This window comes from Podarcis pityusensis (assembly GCF_964106645.2).
Source record: "Podarcis pityusensis genome assembly, chromosome: 1".
NCBI classification, from domain to species: domain Eukaryota; kingdom Metazoa; phylum Chordata; class Lepidosauria; order Squamata; family Lacertidae; genus Podarcis; species Podarcis pityusensis.
Genome location: NC_138028.1, coordinates 65,754,506 through 65,773,400, shown reverse-complemented (window position 1 = coordinate 65,773,400; position 18,895 = coordinate 65,754,506). Strand labels below are relative to the sequence as shown.

At 45.9% G+C, this 18,895-nt stretch overlaps 2 protein-coding genes and 2 long non-coding RNA genes across 5 annotated transcripts in view; 2 read left to right on the top strand and 2 right to left on the bottom strand.

Moving 5' to 3' along the window:
* QSER1 (glutamine and serine rich 1) overlaps positions 1–4,139 on the bottom strand; it is a 39,718-nt gene extending 35,579 nt beyond the window's left edge. The window contains exon 1 of the mRNA XM_080982390.1: positions 3,154–4,139. Coding sequence (XP_080838516.1) covers positions 3,154–3,917 — 764 coding nt within the window. The 5' untranslated portion in view covers positions 3,918–4,139. The remainder of the gene's footprint in view (positions 1–3,153) is intronic.
* On the top strand, positions 3,965–4,532 carry LOC308464963. Its single transcript, XR_013980202.1, has 2 exons — positions 3,965–4,094; positions 4,138–4,532. It is a non-coding gene; the product is annotated as an uncharacterized lncRNA (long non-coding RNA).
* Positions 4,533–4,710: 178 nt separating this feature from the next.
* On the bottom strand, positions 4,711–17,408 carry PRRG4 (proline rich and Gla domain 4). Of its 2 annotated transcripts, none has more exons than XM_080984220.1 (6): positions 17,123–17,408; positions 15,676–15,785; positions 11,272–11,480; positions 8,015–8,063; positions 6,993–7,128; positions 4,711–5,488 (listed from the first exon to the last, which is right to left on the bottom strand). In XM_080984220.1, exons 2-6 carry the CDS (start codon positions 15,773–15,775, stop codon positions 5,272–5,274), a joined length of 711 nt encoding a protein of 236 aa, XP_080840346.1. In that variant the 5' UTR covers positions 15,776–15,785; positions 17,123–17,408; the 3' UTR covers positions 4,711–5,271. The 2 variants fall into 2 exon arrangements, with proteins under 2 accessions (XP_080840346.1, XP_080840347.1); XM_080984221.1 differs by having other exon boundaries at positions 11,317–11,480; positions 17,123–17,402.
* LOC308465007 lies at positions 5,495–6,614 on the top strand. The gene is made up of 2 exons (XR_013980215.1): positions 5,495–5,789; positions 5,848–6,614. It is a non-coding gene; the product is annotated as an uncharacterized lncRNA (long non-coding RNA).
* Positions 17,409–18,895: the final 1,487 nt, after the last annotated feature.

Below are 18,895 nucleotides of genomic sequence, written 5' to 3'. Positions count from 1 at the left end.
CATGTTATGGAATGTAGGCTACATGAATACAGCTTTGTTAGCATCTATCTGTCTCAAGAGACAATGGAGTGTGCTTCTGGGGGCGAAGTAAAACTGCTGTGTTAGCAGGACTGAAGTGACCTCCAAAGGGCAAAAGCCTTGTATGTGTATGGAGGTCTTAGGCTGCTCAGATGACAAGACCCCATTCTCGGCCTTGCTGATGTGGTCCGCCAAAGGAAAGCAGGGCAAATACTCCAGGTTTTTTTGCAGGGTTTTACTCCTTAGCCTTTTATTCTCCTGAAAATATCCCATAACCATAAGTTTAGGACCGGAGTTTTCCTTCTCTAAGATGGGCTACCTTCCGAGGTTGACAGGCCCCATCTGCCACTCACATGCAGCATGTGCAGAAAACAACTTCTTGACCATCAGACCCACTATTGGTCTCATCCGCTCAATCCACATGAGCCTGTCTTCACATGTGGGAAAGCCTCTAACTCACAAAGGGTTTGAGATCCATCAACTACCCCTCACTTGGTTTATCCGACCAGTCGAAGCGCGTCCCTGGTGTGGCTGCTATCGCCTGCCGACAGCTTCTGGGAGCCACAGGTGAGAGCTGAGTGCAGGATAGGGATCAAAGGTGGACAAACCTCCCCAGAAGGAACACAACATGTCCCCCACCATAGGTACTACCCCTCCCCTAACACCCCTGCTCAGTTACCCTTCCGCTTTGGGGCCCTTGAAGCAAGAAATCTGTACATATTTTCCCCTCAATTTGCCCTTACCTATCATCAGGCAAGCGACTTAAAGAAGAGTTATTACATGGTCCTGGCTATGGGAGCGAGTGAGAGCCCCTGATGAGAAAAAGCATGCAGCACATGACAAAGCACTTGCCAACTTTTAACTCATCAGCTTTTACCATCTCCATGATCTTTTGAGCCTGGCCATCAACAATGAAAATTCTCTTGTGGGGAAAGGCTGTACAGTGGTACCTCGGATTAAGTACTTAATTCGTTCCGGAGGTCCGCACTTAACCTGAAACTGTTCTTAACCTGAAGCACCACTTTAGCTAATGGGGCCTCCTGCTGCCGCCGCACCGCCGGAGCATGATTTCTGTTCTCATCCTGAAGCAAAGTTCTTAACCCGAGGTACTATTTCTGGGTTAGCGGAGTCTGTAACCTGAAGCGTATGTAACCTGAAGCGTATGTAACCCGAGGTACCACTGTAGTTTAATAGTAGAGCATCTGCTTTGGACACAGAAAGTCCCAGGTTTAATCTCCAGGTATGACTGGGAGAGAAGCCTGTGTGAAATCCAGGAGAGCCACTGCCCATCAGTGTAGACAAAACTGAGCTAGGTGGACCAATGGCCTGAGTAGGTGTAAGGCAGCTTCCTCTGTTCACATTCTCCCACTCTCCTCTTAGTTTGCTGGTGAGCAGGCTTGGACTGACTTGCAAGGCAGGGAATTATCAAGCTTTGCAAGCTTATCAAAGCCTGACTGCCAGCAAATAAGATTTCCTTGTTCTCCTCATGGGCTAAAGCATCACACACCTATTTTGATTTCGCCTATGAGCATGGTTTTTAATTACAGCACTTTCTTAAAAAATCTCTTACATTTAAGTTAAAACAAGCTAAAGGATTATTGGGGGAGGCACCTGGATGACTGCTCCTCAGTCAGTGTTAAAGAGCTGTCTATAAATTTGCTTAATGAATCAAAATTGGTTAAAGTCATCAAAATATAAAAGCTAATATAAATTAAGATTGGTTGGTGGAGATACCAATTTCTCCCACTGTTGTTCCAGCTCAGAGATCCACTGCAACATTTTGTTGCAGGTCCTACCGGTTCCATACCATCACCCATCCGGATTTCAGGTTCAACATGCAAAATCCCTCACTTGTTTTAAGAAGCACAAGTTGCTTAAATATACAGTTAAACCTACATTTAAAAATATATATCGTAGGGCAAGCTACTATACTCACAGCATGGTAAAAGCACCTTTGCCAGCATGTATGAAAAAGCAATACAAAAGGAAATATAAAAGGATCACATTCATTATTCCACGCTTTACTCCGTTAAACCCCTGGGGATTTTATGCTCTTGGGCAAGTTTCAGCATAAAGAGTCAGAACATCCATAACCCTTTATCTATAGTAAAACAATAGATAACGTAATAAAATCTAAATGATGCGAGGATGCTGGGAAGCCATGAGATGAACCCAAAACACACTCTGGCAGCTTAAGATGAGATCATCCAGAGTTAGAAATGCCCATCCCCAATTGCCAACTCTGCGCTTTCAACCTCCAAAGCACACGGTATTGTTCTTCACACTCCTTCCCTCTGTAAACTGTGCCGTTTAACAAATTGCGCCACACCTTTAAAGCCTCGCTCTGCCCACTAGGATTGACTGTATACATATGGGGGTGGGGGAGCCTTCCCCACTTTCCTCCAAAGATCTCAAAGACGACACACACAAAAAGTTGATACAGTATGAGATGGGCTTCCCCTAGGCAACGTAAAAAGTAAACACGAACTCTTGAACTCCAACATGCCTGGTGAACACGCGCGCGCGCGCACACACACCCCTTGGGAGCAGGAGACGAAAAGCAGGGCAACTTTCCCCGCTTTCTTAGTAGTTTAAATGTACTTTAATGGGGGAGGGGGTGAAGGGAAAAGGAGGACTAATTTTGGAATGCGTGGCTTCCCTCTTCCCACGCCGATGGGGAAGGAAGAAAAAACGCTCCAAGTTGCAGAAAGCGTGATTTTATAGAAGAGAGAAAATGAGAAGCGTGGCTTGGGGATTGCATGGCAGCCCCGAATCACCCTCGCGCCCCCCGCCCGATCCTCTCCTACACCACGGAGCCGCCTTCCTCGCCCTCCACCGGCTCTTATTGCCCCTTATTTGCTCGCCTTCCCAGCCTCCTTCCCCTCGCGACACCCGTCTCCAAACCCCCACGGCGCCCTGGGCCCCCGCAGCGCCGGAGAAGGGCTGCCCGCCGCCGCTTTCTCCTTTCGGGAGGAGGGAAGCCTCCCCAAGCGCCGGCGCCTCCGCCGCTTCGAGGAGCGGCGGGCACGCCCCGCGGGCGCGAGGGGCACCGGAGGCCTCGTCCCAATCCCCGGCCTTTCCTGGCGCAGCCCCCGCAGCAGGCGAGCCGCCGGCTGCAGAGCGGACCCTCCTTACCTGGCCTTGAGGCTGCTGGCGCCCCGCTCGTAGGCCCAGGCGGAGGGCGGCGGCGAGGACGCGGCGGCGGCGACCGAAGCCAGCGGGTCGGGGTAGCTGGGGGTCGCCGGGTAGTTCCTGTCCATCATCGGAGCGGGAAAGGAGGGGACGCCGCGGCTCCGCGCGGGGCCTGGGCGCGCGGGGAGAAGGGAAAGGGGGCGGAGGCGGGCGGGCTGCTTGGCGGCGGCGGCTGCAGCTGCAAGGACCGAGCGGGTGGGAGAGACTTCCCCCCCCTTCACTCTCGCAGGAGGAGGAGGAGGAGGGCGGCAGCGGCGGCCACCCCGACGCGGCCCTCCCCTCGGTTTCCGCCGCGAGGGGCGGGAGGGCGGCTCGTAATTAGGGGAGCGGCGGCTGCAAGCAGCCCAGCCGAAGACCCATGTTGGGCTGCTGCTGCTGCTGCTTACCAGGATGTCCCTCCCACCCCCGCCACAGTTTACTGGGGCTCCAGAGCACGGGAAGCAGCTGCCGCCGCCGCCGCCGCCGCCGCCGAGGATCCGTAATCGTAGCGGCTGCGGGAGAAGGAAGGGAGGAAGGAGTGAGCTTGGCCTACGGAGCGGAACCGGGAAAGGCGGCGCGTCAGAATGCGGGCAATAACCGAGGAGCCCTAAATACGGACAAGCTTCGGGGTAGCCGAAGCCTGGTATGGCGACTGGGGATTGCATACTTCGGAGGGGCTGCAGTAAGGACCCGTGTTGGCCGCCGTGCGGTGGAGAATGCTTTGCCATCTTTTTGTGTGCAGGTGAAAATGGTTTTCCGTGACTGAGCTAGAAGTTCTGGAGCCACGCGGACACTCCTTCCTCAGATTTTATTTTCTCCCTCGTTCACTGTTTTAGCTTGTATGCCTACCAGCTTACAAAACTGTGAATGTTTAAAGCTGTCGACGTGAGAAGTGTCATACACGTGTCTCATCCAGGAAGCCAAGATTAGCTGTTTCTGCTTGCAGAGTGTACATGCTGGAGAGCCTCCGGTTTGTTGTTGTGGGTAATGTGTATAATGTCCCCAAAGTTCATACAGTTTCCAGTGGGTGGGTGGGTGTGAACTGTTTCTCTGCTTTGGAATGTAGGTGGAGAAATCAAACGCTTGAACAGAATATTGTACATGCTTCTTTTCTGAAAACAGGACATGCACTGTTCCTCACCCCATGGCAGTAGCTATTTCACATTTCCCTTAGCGGCTTAGCCCCTTTGGTTTAACATTGCTCCCAGAATTAGAGAAGATACTTGTGTAAGTATTCTGCAACAAATATACCTGCACTTACAACCTGTATGCAAACATACAGTTAATTCAGTGGCTTCAATGTAAGTTTTAATAAAGCCGCCTCATGTTAATGAGCTAACCAATACCAGGACTGTGTTGTGAATGGCCACTGCTAATAGGATGTTTTTTCTCAGCTTCAGTTCTTCTTCCTTCTCCCCTCATGTACCTGTAACTTGGGGTAATACTTAAGGCCTATTTCATCGGATGCATGAAGATTCATGATTTAATGCGCACTGAGAGGCAAATGAGGAGGAAGCACCATTCAATTAAAGATCTGTTATTGCTAGTTTAAAAAACACAGTTTAAGTTGTTAAGAGTTAGAGAAACATTCCATTTATATTATGTTACTAGCTCTTCCTTTTATTGTGGTTAAAAGTAGTTCAAAGCAAGGATCCTGTGTTTATTCATATTATCATTCCCACTTTATTACCAATCTGAATTGGTGTTTTTTTCATTTAAAAAATGCAGCTTTAAAAAAAATTGATGATGAAAGTGCTAAGTTGGTGAGAGACAGAAAGGCTGGCAAATCAATGCACTGATTGCACCAATTGGCTCAGAATGCATCAGAGGAGTTCACTACAGTTCTTAGCACCTAAAATGAAGCATAACAAAAGGAGTCGTTCATCCTTAGCCATCAGCACATTGCTTAAGGGTGCATTCCTTGTTCACCTGACACACTTCACTTCCTCTCAGGCACACTGAAGAGCTGTATCCCTTTCACCCTGTGAAAGACTCCTGAAGTAAGCACAATGCTGCCGCATTTCAGCTAGACAGCTTCTCTCCAAGTTAATTCTCAAACATTCTACAAGCCCTGTTTCTTAATTAAACAGGAAGAGAGAGAGACTTCTTGAATGCCCTAAGCCCTCTTGAAGGGCCTGGATATGGCGGCGGTGGAACTTCACAATTGCCGCTTAGTGCCACTGCTTGTTCATAAGTTGGCAATCCACTGTGTTCTGTGCATGGAGAGAGAGGGTTTAAGGAAATCTCTTCATGTCTTTGAAAGATGATGGAAGAGTTACGCCTCCTGTAGCTTCTATCCCTAAAATAAAAGCAAAACTTTTAAGAATGGTGATTAAGTATAAGAGTCCAAAACTTCGTTTGAGAGAAGAACCTGAACTACACTTTCTTGGGAGTACAATGTTTTCAGTGGCTAGTGTTTGCCGCTCAGAGAACAGGGTGGCATAGAATGGGAGTACAGTATTCATTTGTGGTGGTATAGTTCCCTAAACCCATTTTACTATAGCATATGGATCAGCACTGGACAAGGGCACATCACCTCTGAAGAATTAAAAGAGTACATATGTCATGGACAAATGTAGGCCGGGGCTGTGTGTGCTGATGTCACAGATGCCAGTACTGTCACCTTCCCACATCACAATTCGTAACAATTGCACTGAGGGACAATTTGTCAGGAGCTCTGGAGAGCTGCTGGCAGTCAGTATTCTGAGCTAGATGAATCAATGGTATGAATCAGTATAAGGCTTTTCCCCATGTTTCTGTTCGTTATTCCCTGTTACTGACTCCAGATTTTGCCTTTCTCTTTCCCACAAACCTCAGCAATTAGCTTTGCCCACTGATCTTCATGCTCTTCCATGGTCATAACAATTTCATATACCTTATTTCCATCCAAATCTCCGTATATTAGGATACAACAGGATTATTTTTAAAAATATATTAGCTATGAAGAATTCAACTGTTCAAGTCGAAATCCATAGATTATTTGGTAAGTCATACCCTAGTCCCATTTTTTTCTCTTAAGTCCCAAGGCATATCACCAAGGTGACAGTAAGGCTGTCTCCTGGGGGCAGCCATTCCAGCAGTGGGAGGAGAGCTGGGAAGCAGAGCTCACGCCATTGAATCTGCTGTGACAGGACAGCTCCATCAGGCCTCATCTCCCCTCAGTTGTCATCTGTGGGCAGCCATTCCATCATACTGCCTCAGTGGGAGAAATAGGAAGCAGGGCTCCTTCATGAACTGCCTGTCCCTGAGCTGCGCCAGCTGTTCATTATTTCCCTTGTATGTTTTGAGTTTGTAAGTCTCCCAAATAGAGACTGTCTTGTTTTTATTGTGTGTAAGCCACTCTGGGAGCTTTTTTGGCTAACAGCAGCGTACAAATGCTTCAGATAAATAAATATCTGCACAACACAAACCCAAATGGGACAAAATGCAGTAAACATACAGCACACACATACAGTGGTACCTCGGGTTACATACGCTTCAGGTTACATACGCTTCAGGTTACAGACTCCGCTAAACCAGAAGAAATAGTGCTTCAGGTTAAGAACTTTGCTTCAGGATGAGAACAGAAATCGTGCCCTGGCGGCGTGGCGGCAACAGGAGGCCCCATTAGCTAAAGTGGTGCTTTAGGTTAAGAACAGTTTCAGGTTAAGTACGGACCTCCGGAACGAATTAAGTTCTTAACCCGAGGTACCACTGTATACTGCACCCATAATTTTTTTTTTGGGGGGGGGGTACAGAAACTTCCATGTCAAACTTGAATACACTGAACAAAGTGTTGGAAATTACAAAACTTATTTTCTTACCGTGGTAGATGTCTTTGTTTGCACTTCTTTTGGCAGAGAAAATAAACAAGTAACCCAGTTATGATCAACAGTACTCCAATTGCGACCAAGCCAGTCAAAAGTCCCATAACATCAATCTTCCGCATTGCTTGCTCTTCTGTACAGAAATCAGAATTACTGAGTATATTTTTGATCTACCCTAGGTCACACTATGCCGTAAAAAAAAAGTGTCTTGAAACTATTCCTAAATTATCCCGTCTTTCCCAAGCAATGTAAGACACTGGTTGTGTGAAGCTATCTTCTCCACCCTTTTCATGCCTCTCCTGGTTCTGGAAGACCAGGGGAGAGAAAGATGCTTGTTACAACGGGAGGGGCAGACACCGATGCCTCTTTAACAACCAGAATAATCCCTGCCTCTTGGCCTCCCTCCTCTCCTGCTTCAGCTTCTGCCTCTGATCAGAATTAGATCAGACTTCTCTCTGCCACAGACTCCCCCCAGCTCACTAAGCCCTGTTACATCTTCCGCTTCCGACACCACCTCACCCCTGTCTTCTCCCTCTTCTCCATCCTACCACTACTTTTTGGGCTCTGAACCTTCTTCCCACCATTCCTGTGCGTCCAACTAGTCTATGACACTGGAGGAGGTTGGGATGAAGCAGAGGTGTCTCTCCACCCAGCCCTGCCCAGATACACCAACAAGGAATGCCCCAATGTAAATGGCAGGTGGGCAGAGGCCCCACTGGCAGGAGTCAGCAGGACTCCCTGAAGTGGGGCATTTCAGGGTTGGGGGAGGGTGGAACTGGGCCAGCAAAGGATCCACTCAACCTTGAGCCAGCTCTGCTGCCATTATGTGATGGCAATAGACCTAGGGGATGTCATAGCAAGAAGGCATTTTTCCTTGTGGCCAGCAGAAGTGGTGGTACTGTGGTTGTGACAGTGCTGCTCTGCCAGGCAGAGGTGAGTGTGGGTTTGGATGGTGGGTTAAAAGTATCTGCAATATAAAACAAAAATAGAAACCACAAAGACCTGTGATTTTGGCTTACCTTGATATCTGCCACGACCCTCCATGGTATATTTCTCCCAAAATAATATCTGAGATAGTAAAGAAAAACAATGTAATTGAGGTAAAATCTCTAGCAGCAATTAAAAACAAAAACTGCCCCCCCCAAAGTTAAGAATTTAACTTTGGTTGAAGTTACAAGAGTCGCACTGATTAACTCTGGGTGGAATTTGGTTAAGGAAGTTTTAAGACCTGCCTTAATACCAATATTAATTATCAGTATATATAAATTGGACTGAGAGAAAGGCAACAAGCTGTGCATAATGCAAGATGGAAATAAAACACTTCATTAGCCCCGCTGGTAATTGGCTTATACTGCAACTTCTAGTTATTGATAAATACGTACTCATGCTGGTATAAGTGAATACTTAGTAGAATATGATTCTTAAGCATGTTTGCTACAACTGTCTGAGGCGGATTCCCACCCCCACCCCGTGACTAGCATATGCAGCTGCATGTCACATGGATTTAAAAGGACTCCCTTCAAAAGACTGAAGCCTAAGTACATCATGCAGCAGCAAGTTCCCCAAGAAGCCATTTGATGAGACATGCATACATTTACAGTGCATGCACACAATATGTTTATTTTTATATTTTTATAGTAGAACCTCTGCTTTATGAATACTGTTTTGCTTCTGGGGCACAGCTTCCAGTTTTGACAGGCTGTCCTTAAGCTTATTGGTGCTCCCAAGCTTTGACGTGCTAATATGGACAACTAACTCAGAGCTACTCTGCAACTCAGAAACAGCAATTTCTAAAAATATAAGAATAATGAGTGACCAATGTCTGATGCAAAATAAAGCAATGCATACACTCTTACCATAGGAACATTCACCACAATTAAGGCCAAAGAGCACATAAAAGATGGCATATAGGTAAAGGTAAAGGGACCCCTGACCATTAGGTCCAGTCGTGGCCTACTCTGGGGTTGCGGCGCTCATCTCACTTTACTGGCCAAGGGAGCTGGCGTACAGCTTCCGGGTCATGTGGCCAGCATGACTAAGCCGCTTCTGGCGAACCAGAGCAGCGCATGGAAACGCTGTTTACCTTCCCGCCGGAAACGCTGTTTACCTCCCTATTGATCTACTTTTGAACTGCTAGGTTGGCCGGAGCAGGGACTGAGCGACGGGAGCTCACCCCGTCACGGGGATTCAAACTGCTGACCTTCTGATTGGCAAGTCCTAGGCTCTGTGGTTTAACCCACAGCGCCACCCGTGTCCCAGAAAGATGGCATTTATTTACCCCCAAATCAGAAGCTCAGATACGCAAACCTTAATTGGCCCCATGGTAAACCACAGAGAGGGAGATTTTCCCTTCCTCTCCTTCTTGTGAACTTAAAAAAGACACATTTTCCCCTGCAAAAGGAATAATGCTTGCTGTTTTGTCACAAATCAAGCCTGAACCTTAAAATATTGTATTGGTAAAGAAAAAGCAGTTTATAGTGCATACACGCCATACATTTAAAATGCATCTTGTGCAAAGAATAATTGGAACTGCAGGTGCTGAGAATTCATAGAATCGTAGAATTGTAGAGTTGGAAGGGACCCTGATGGTCATCTAGTCCAGCCCCTGCAGTGCAGGAATCTTTGCCCAACGTGATGCTCGAATCCATGACCCTGAGATTAAGAGTCTCATGCTCTACTGTCTGAGCTTTCCCAACAGAAGGGTTGCTGTGTGGTATAAACTATAGTTCCCAGGGTTCCTGGGATAAAAAATGTGATTTAAATGTAGCTTGTGTATGCAGTATTAACCTAAAACTCACAGTTCTGCTGCAAACTAGTGGAATTAAAAGATAACTAGTAACAGTACATGTTGGCCTGCCTATGAGGAGGTTTAAAATAGCCATCTCAGGCAGCATAAGAAGCAGCACCCATAGGTGCTCCACCCTCCTCTGTCTCTGGGGGAGAAGTGGTGTTGGTTTCCATTGAGATCTTGCAAAATCTCGCTGGAAAACAGTGCTGCTTCTTTGCTGGTAGTGGGGTGAGCCCGCCAGGGTGGCACTTTTCAGCTTCCCTGGTAGAGGTGGGGGCAGAGCGGCAGCACAGCAGTACAGTGGTACCTCGGGGTACAGACACTTCAGGTTACAGACTCCGCTAACCCAGAAATAGTACCTTGGGTTAAGAACTTTGCTTCAGGAGGAGAACAGAAATTGCGCAGCGGCGGTAACGGGAGGTCCCATTAGTTAAAGTGGTACCCCAGGTTAAGAACAGTTTCAGGTTAAGAACGGACCTCCGGAACGAATTAAGTACATAACCCGAGGTACCACTGTATGTTCCCATTTTGCCTTTGGTGGCAAGCCACGACAAGCCACCATGGAACACCCCTTCAATTATTATTATTTTTTAAAGAAAAAAACTATGCACATATGGAAAAGCTTCTCCACACTGCGCACGTCAAGAAACTCTACTACGTTAGAAACATTTCCTTGATGATTCTCTTGTGAAATGCATCATCTAGCCCCATTTACCAAAAAAGTTAATAACAGCATGGCTAATCCCAAGGCTGCCCCCATCCATTTTGTGGAGATAGAGTGTACCCATCCTAATAACAGTAGCACATAAAGCCTAGTGTGGGTACAGCACCAAAGAGTGAGGGAAGTGGAATTTGGATTCACTTGTAAATTCTTCTACGAACAGTTAATGAGCTAGCTCAGCCCTCCTCAACCTGTTGCCCGCCAGACATTTTGGACTACAACTCTCAATTAGCCTCAGCCAGTATGGCCTACGGCATGGGTAGGCAAACTAAGGCCCGGAGGCCAGATCCAGCCCAATTGCCTTCTAAATCTGGCCCGCGGACGGTCCGGGAATCAGCGTGTTTTTACATGAGTAGAATGTGTCCTTTTGTTTAAAATGCATCTCTGTATTATTTGTGGGGCACAGGAATTCGTTCAATTCCCCCCCCCCCAAAAATAGTCCGACCCCCCACAAGGTCTGAGGGACAGTGGACCTGCCCCCTAGTGAAAAAGTTTGCTGATCCGTAGCCTGTGATCAGGGATTCAGGGAGCTGGAATCCAAAGCAACCAATTGGAGAAGGCTGATTAATTTTCCCCTCTCCATAATGGCTCAGACAACGGTTCAGAAAGACTAGACCTGGGCTAGTTTGAGAGGCACAACCCTTTCAATCCTAGGAGCAGTAAAAAATTAAAAAAAAAAAAATACAATTTCACCCATAAGCACAATGGGTTCTGTGCCCTTTCTCAAATGATAAATATGTACACATGATGTAGTCCTAAGCATTGACCTTAGAAATATCTCCTTTATAGGCCACCAAAAGTAAAGCAATTACTGTTTTTTCTTGGTCTCCAAAAATTTCTCTTGCTTCCTCGAAATTGCAGTATTCTTCATTGCATTCCCTTTCAAGATTCCCTGGGGTTACTAGTTCAAAGTCAAATCTATTGTATAGAAGGTGTCGTCCAATGAATAAATTGGCTTCCTCTGTTGAGATGAACACTGAAAAAACAATTAAAGCAACATTTACATTAAATATATAAACATGGCCTTTAAGAAAATGCACTGGAATGCAAACACACTGGTGGAAAATTTCCATTCACAGATGCTTTAAAGACACACCAAGTAGAGTCCCTTGATTATAGTCACATGGAAGAAGTCACATATGAATCAGCAGAGCTGATTCAAAATATTTCACAACCACATTTTCTAACCACCTATGTTTGCTCAAGTCACACTAGGAGGCTGCGTGATCCCAGTGGCTCACACATTACTTACTTCATATTATTGTGAAAACAGCAGTAGATCATATTTGAGTATTACATAAGCCTTAAAAATGGAACCCCTTTTGTCATTTTGTCATTATGGTTTAGTCTAGGGGTCAGCAAACTTTTTCAGCAGGGGGCCGCTTCACTGTCTCTCAGACCTTGTGAGGGGGGGCTGGACTATATTTTTTGGGGGGAGGGGAATGAACGAATTCCTATGCCCCACAAATAACCCAGCGATGCATTTTAAATAAAAAGACACATTCTACTCATGTAAAAACACGCTGATTCCCAGACCGTCTGCGGGCCGGATTTAGAAGGCAATTGGGTCAGATCTGGCCCCCGGGCCTTAGTTTGCCTACTCATGGTTTAGCCTTTATAGGTGAAAAGGTTATCCAATGCTGAATGCCATACTGCAGCGATCTGGAGCTATATAAAGCACTTGCACATAATCTACTCAAGGAAATAACAACTGGGCTCAAATCAAACACAGGGTTTCCCAAGGCTATGTTTGGTTAATGGCATCCACTAGTCAGCTTTAGTGGGTGAGCCTCTAGGGTGGAATCTATACACATACAAAAAAACGCTGTGAAAATACTTTTTTAAAAATAACATTTTGAAAAATACATTGAATTTGGCATAGCTATTACCATCTAGTGTCACATTTGTATACTGCACTTTACAACACATTTTAAACGTTTTATTTACAGCTGTATAGCTGAGTCCCAGGTGACAGAACCTTTGATGATGTGACCATGATGGTTGCCCTAGCTTTGTAGGCTCTGGCCTCACTGAAACTCTTGCAGAAGCAAGCAGGAAAAGGCTGCTGGTATTCAATTCAACCATCTCTTCTTCTCCTTGTTTGTTTCTTAAGCCTTTCTCCAGATTTTCTATTTGCCCCAGATTCCTGGTTACCTGCCCCTTGCCCTGTAATCTGACTCTCAGTTATCTCAGTAATGCTTCTATCTAATCCTGCTTGTGTCAAGACTAGACTGAATTCACGCCTGTATCTAACTGTGAAATTTCATCCCCAGTGCTGATGCTGTGAGGTTGTGTCAGGTGCTACTGCTTCAGGGATTCTGTGGGGACCACTGAGTAAAAAACTTGTTTATACTGACACCCCCAAAACCACATCCATCTTCTTGTCCACAGTGGGTGGCTGCAAAGTGAAAAATTCGGCCCACTCCAAAATATGTTATTATTGGGTGCTTTTAGAAAACCTGTGGTCTCTTTCAGTATCTTTTCGAAGGATTGCATCAATTGCAATCACCCCAGAACCTTCCTATTTAATAATGGAAAAGTGCTGTGGGTGGTATAAATCATGCCATGGTAGATACAAAGACAATCTGCCACAGATGTCAGTAAAATTGAAACTACTCTCATGGTTTTTCTCAAGGGAACCAGCAGAGTCCCACAAACTGTTGTATATCCCTAGTTTCTGAAAAAGGAGCTCCCCTAACAAAATACTTTAATCTGAGGATCACATGACAGGAAAGAAGAGGGACGCAGGTGGCGCTGTGGGTTAAACCACAGGACTTGCCGATCAGAAGGTCAGCGGTTCAAATCCCTGTGACAGGGTGACCTCCCGTTGCTCGGTCCCTGCTCCTGCCAACCTAGCAGTTTGAAAGCACGTCAAAGTGCAAGTAGATAAATAGGTACCGCTCTGGCGGGAAGGTAAACGGCATTTCTGTGCACTGCTCTGGTTCACCAGAAGCGTCTTAGTCATGCTGGCCACATGACCCGGAAGCTGTACGTCGGCTCCCTCGGCCAATAAAGCAAGATGAGTGCCGTAACCTCAGAGTCGGCCACGACTGGACCTAATGGTCAGGGGTCCCTTTACCTTTAAGTTTGCAACATGCACAAATTTAACTTGTGCACATTCAGATTCAAATGCTCGGCAAACAATTAAAAATAAAAATAAAAAGAGGGCGGATGCCTGGGAAAAAGGACTTTGACAATCCCACTAACCATTGAACCCAATGTGTATTGACTATATGCAATTTTGGTTCTAGGTGCAATCCTTGGAATGTAACCCTTGCCTAAGTTGCAGGCTTGTTGTCTTCTTAACAACAGTGGATTATATTTCAAAACAGAAATCTTTAGCCAGTAGCCTAAGAAAAACCTGAAGAAGAACTTTTGAGAGCCACAGTCATTGTTCAGCCCCAGATAATATACACAAGTTACTTATGAAACTATGACAGTGATGTCACTTTGAGCCACATTAGAGGTCTTCAGGATGAAGAAGTTATAAACAGCCTTTAGAAGCCAGAACAGAGGTACGTGTCAAAGGGAGTCAACCTTTCCAGGTGAGGTGGGACTGAAATGTGTCAAGTTAAGTTGAAACAATGTGGGGAACTTGAGAGGAGCCTGAGGGCAGGTTGAATACGAACAACTTTAACAGGAAAATGACTTCATAAAATGACGTTTCCCTGTAATTCTTCCATGGTTACTAATACTTATAAATGCATGTTTAGGTGATAAAAGCAGACACAAATATATATATATAACCAGATGAAATCCATTAATTTAAAAGTGATATATTTCTAATTGACCATGGTAGAATTGCAGTGAATCCTCCGGAGGACATTTTTCTGCAAAATAAAAAAATATATAGCATAACTCATCATGAATTCTGTGGGAGCAAGCAAGGGGAAGAAAGCAAGAGCATGGAGACCCTGTGCCCTTGGGAGTGGATGATTCCACCTGCATTGTCCCATCCCTTAGCCCTTGAGCCTTTATAATGGAACTACTCTGAGGGGTGTTTCTGGTCTTATGCATATGAATATTCATGGGGGTGGGTTGCTTGTCACTAATGCCATCAGCTTGGGGCTATCGGGGGTTGTGGAAGTGTTGGACATTGTTAGCTAGCTTATTTGAACACGGTACACTTACTATTTTTTTGGTGTATTTTAAATGAGCTGTTAATTGTCGAATTGCTCATATTACGTTGCAATATTTATTATTATTACTATTACTACTACTATTATTATTACTGTACTATTGTATTTAGACTGTTCTAGAATCATAGGATTGTAGAGTTGGAAGGGACCCAGAGGGTCATCTGGTCCAACCCCCTACCCTCAGCTATCCCTGGAGGGGCTTGAACCACCAACCTTCTGGTTAACAGCTAGATGCACCAATCAGGCATGTCCAAAGTCTGTTTCGGGGGCCCGCTAGTCGGTTTAATCTGGCCCCTGTGACAGTTTATTTCCTGGGGTAAAATCCTAAAAAAAAGCTCAACAACCTCAATCCTAAAAAAGGTCAACAACTTTGGTTGGCCCTTATGGCCCTTCACTTCATCAAATCTGGCCCTCTTTGAAAAAAGTTTGGACACCACTGCACCAACCCATTGCACCACAGAGGCCTTGGTTTTCTATGAACTACATTGAGCAGAAATGTATTTGTGGAATATGTGGTGGATAAATAAAGGATACTTGTCACTATGGCTGTTGGAGTTTGGCAGGTGCTTGGTATAGCCACTGATTAAGGATGGGCTTGGGGAATGCCAGATTCGGCTTGCGTTGCAGTTCAGTGGTGATCTGGCAAATGTACCAGGTGTGGCCATATTGCTGGCTGCATGGGGCCAACCAGAAGCAATTCTGGCCTATGGTTTCCAACAAAACATGTTAGTATGGGGCAATTGCCTGGGTGGGGTGCAGTTTAAAACCCAGAACAATGTGTATTTAAGATTGTTGTTCTATGACTATTGATTGTTGCAATAAATTCTTTTGATTTCATACACCCCACAAGAATGACTTACTTCTTGAACTATCTTAACACTAGTATCTAGATGATTCCCCTCCTCCACCCGTATGCGCAATTAGACCCTTTTTAATGAAGGAAGAGTAAAGCTTTAGGGAACAAATTATAATTTTGGATTGGGAAGAGAATCTCAGCTGTGTTTAGAAGCCATAGCTTATGCATAAAGTTACCTTCTTTCACTGCATGCGATTCCTTCAGTTGTCTTGAGCAGTGAGGAAATGCAAGCAACGTTAGCACCAGCTGAAGGAGCAAAATGTAAAAAAAGAACATAACCCGGTACCTGTAAAAAAAAAAAGTTACCAAAGTAATAATATTTTTTAAATTGTTAATGGATAAATTGCTGACAAACTTCAAAAAAAATGACTTATTGGCTGCAGTTAACATCATTCACAAGTCGCTACAAGACATTTAGATGAAAGTTGCTTTAGATTAGGCTGCAGGCCTCCCATAAAACCAGTCTAGCATGTACCTCATCTTGGTTGCATAATAATAATTACATGGATTGTTCTCAGCAATTGAAACCAACAATTTCAGCATCAGAGGAAAAAATACATGATAACATAAGTTAGGTCCTACTTCATGTGTCCGTGCATCCTTTCGATCACCAGCACATTCCCCCCACATGTAGAATCTTGTCAAGGACAACATTCCAAACTGATTACACGGAGCTTCAGCATGACAGAAACTAGACATGTGCTTTTACTATGATATTGACCAGGGTTCACAGAGCTGCTTCTGGGCATGATCAAGGGTTTGTTCAGCCAGTAAGCTCCCCCGACGCCGCCCCCCACGCTACTTCTCTCCCTTCAAAACTAAGCTATGTGGTACCATGTGACTGAAACGCCCCATATGGGCTTGAAGGGCTCCTGCTCCAGAAATGCAATTTTCCCCCCTCCTGCTCCAGAAAGCCCCCGCTTGGACTGGCCAGGCTAGTCGCGCTGTTCTTTGGCTCCTTGCCAGTAGGCACAATAGCTCTTGCTCAGCATCTCAGGGGGGCCAGTTTAGCCGGACGAAACTGAGCCGCTTTCAAAAAACAATGACTGTGGCGCACCCGATACCAACTCCAGCAGCCCTCTCTTCCCAGAAGCGCACCTCGAATTCCACCCCACTTCCCCTTCGATGTTCAAATGGCCGGCTGCTGCTGTTGTGGACACACAGTTTTTAGGCTTTTGACTTTTGTTATGAGTACATAAGCAGAATACAGCGCCCTGGGAATCTTGGGCTGAAGGTATTCTCGAGCAAAACTGTGCGCAAACTTCAAGTTCATGGCGCGCTGCGATTGATGGCACCCGCCGCCACTTCCTGCTTCTTTAAACTAATGAAAGTTAAGCCCCCCTCCCTCGCCAGCCCCAAACCATCGTAATAAGTTGAGGGGCAGATCTAATAGCCGATATTGCGGAAGATCAAGACCAACGTAGAACTACAGAAAGCGTAAGTGGAGAAGGCACGTTGCTCGGGTCACGAAGGTGCCATAGGGTGTGGGCTCCAGTAATTTTCCCTCCCTCCCTCCCTCCGCCTCCCCTCGGAAGAACTGGCAGCTTCATCCATGTCCTTAAACTCGCAGATCTCTGTGTGTTTATGCTCCTCGAAATCTATCCCGCTTTTGCGATCGCCTACCTGTTGAGTTCAAATCCCAAATGCTTCCAAAGTTCTCCGTCCGCGCCACTCCAGCCTGGCTTTTCTCAGAGGTGCCGAGCGCTTCTCTTCGGGAGCACTCGGAGTGGGAGACGGCGGTTTGAGATCATATTACCTGCTTTTGTAGCCTCCCTCCTGAATCCCGGGCGGGCTCAGGAATAAAAGGAGAGAGGACTCGGCCGCGGCAGAAGACAGCGCATATTTAAATCGGCTAATTAGCATACTGAGTGAACATCCCATTCAACATGTCCGTGTTGAATATCCCCGTCTTCCTTAGACATCCTCATTCCTCTTCCCCGTTCGCAACAGTATGAGTCACACACAGCTCCTTTCTGCACCCATCTACCTGAATTCTAGGAAATTGTCCTTAAGTGGGAAAAGGATTTGAGTTTTGGTTTTGCGTTGCTATTTGTGCGGTGGAGCTGCAAATGCATTCGAGGATTACTGAAAGAAAGGCCCTTCCTGTCCACTTTGGTCAAGGGTGATTTTATTGTAATGTCATGAGCAATGAGGCAGGTCAGTACAGTGGTACCTCTAGATACGAACGGGATGCGTTCCGGAGCCCCTTTCGCATCTAGAAGCAAACGTAAGTAGCGATGGCACGTCTGCGCACGCGCGTGTCGCTTTTCGCCGCTTCTGTGCATGCGCGTGACGTCATTTTGAGCATCTGCGCAAACGGTGAAACCCAGAAGTAATGCACTCCATTATTTCCGGGTTGCCACAGAGCACAACTCGAATGCGCTCAACTTGAAGCGTATTCAACCCGAGGTATGACTGTAGTTTCTTTGTATATGAGCTAGCTAGTTGAGGGGTTATTTATATTATTTTGATGAAAGTCTACCATGCCAACGGAACTTGAGATATGCTGCCAACAGGAAAGTACAATGCAGGAATGTTCCAGATGTTTACTCTGCCCACGGCTATGCTCCCTGCTCTTGCCCTTTTGAGAACACTTTCTACAGATACCTGCACTTAACTGTTCTTGGTGCCATTTGTGATGATGCTAAGAAACTCCTTTTCTGAGAGAAGCAAATTGTTTGAAGGAACTGGTATCCATATCCTAGACAAGTGACCACAATGGCATCATTATTTGGCAAGGTTAAAATTTTGTCCACTAGTTGCCTGGACATTACATATCAGTGCATGTGAGTAAAAACATAGGAGCTTGCTTGATGAGGCCAAAGGCCAGCAGCCTGTTCTAAGGGTGGCCAACTAGATGCCTGTGGGAAACCTGCAAGCAGGACCTGAGAACCAGAGCACTCTTCTCTACTGACGTTTCCCACATCCAGCCTCCAGCCATGAAGACAGAGCCTAGCAGCCTCCATGAATTTGTCTCATTCTCTTTTAAAGTCATTCAGGTTGGTGGCCATCCCTGCCTCTTGAGGAATGGAATTCTATAGCTCAACTATGCACTGCATGAAGAAGTACATTCTTTCATTTGTCCTGACTCTTCCAACATTCAGCTTCGTTGGGCGTCCACAAATTCTGGTGTTTTGAGAGAGGAAGGACTTCTCTTTCTACTTTCTGTTCCAAAAATAATTTTATAAACTGTCACCTCTTATTCACCTTTTCTCGAAACTAAAAAGCCTCAAATGCTGCAACCTTCCCTAATAAAGGAGTCATTCCACCCTGTTGATTGTCTTGGTTGCTCTTTTCTGCACCTTTTCCAACTCTATAATGTCCCTTTTGAGGTGAGGCAACCAGAACTGTTCACAGTATTCCAGTTGTGGTCGCACAATAGATTTGCATAAGAGC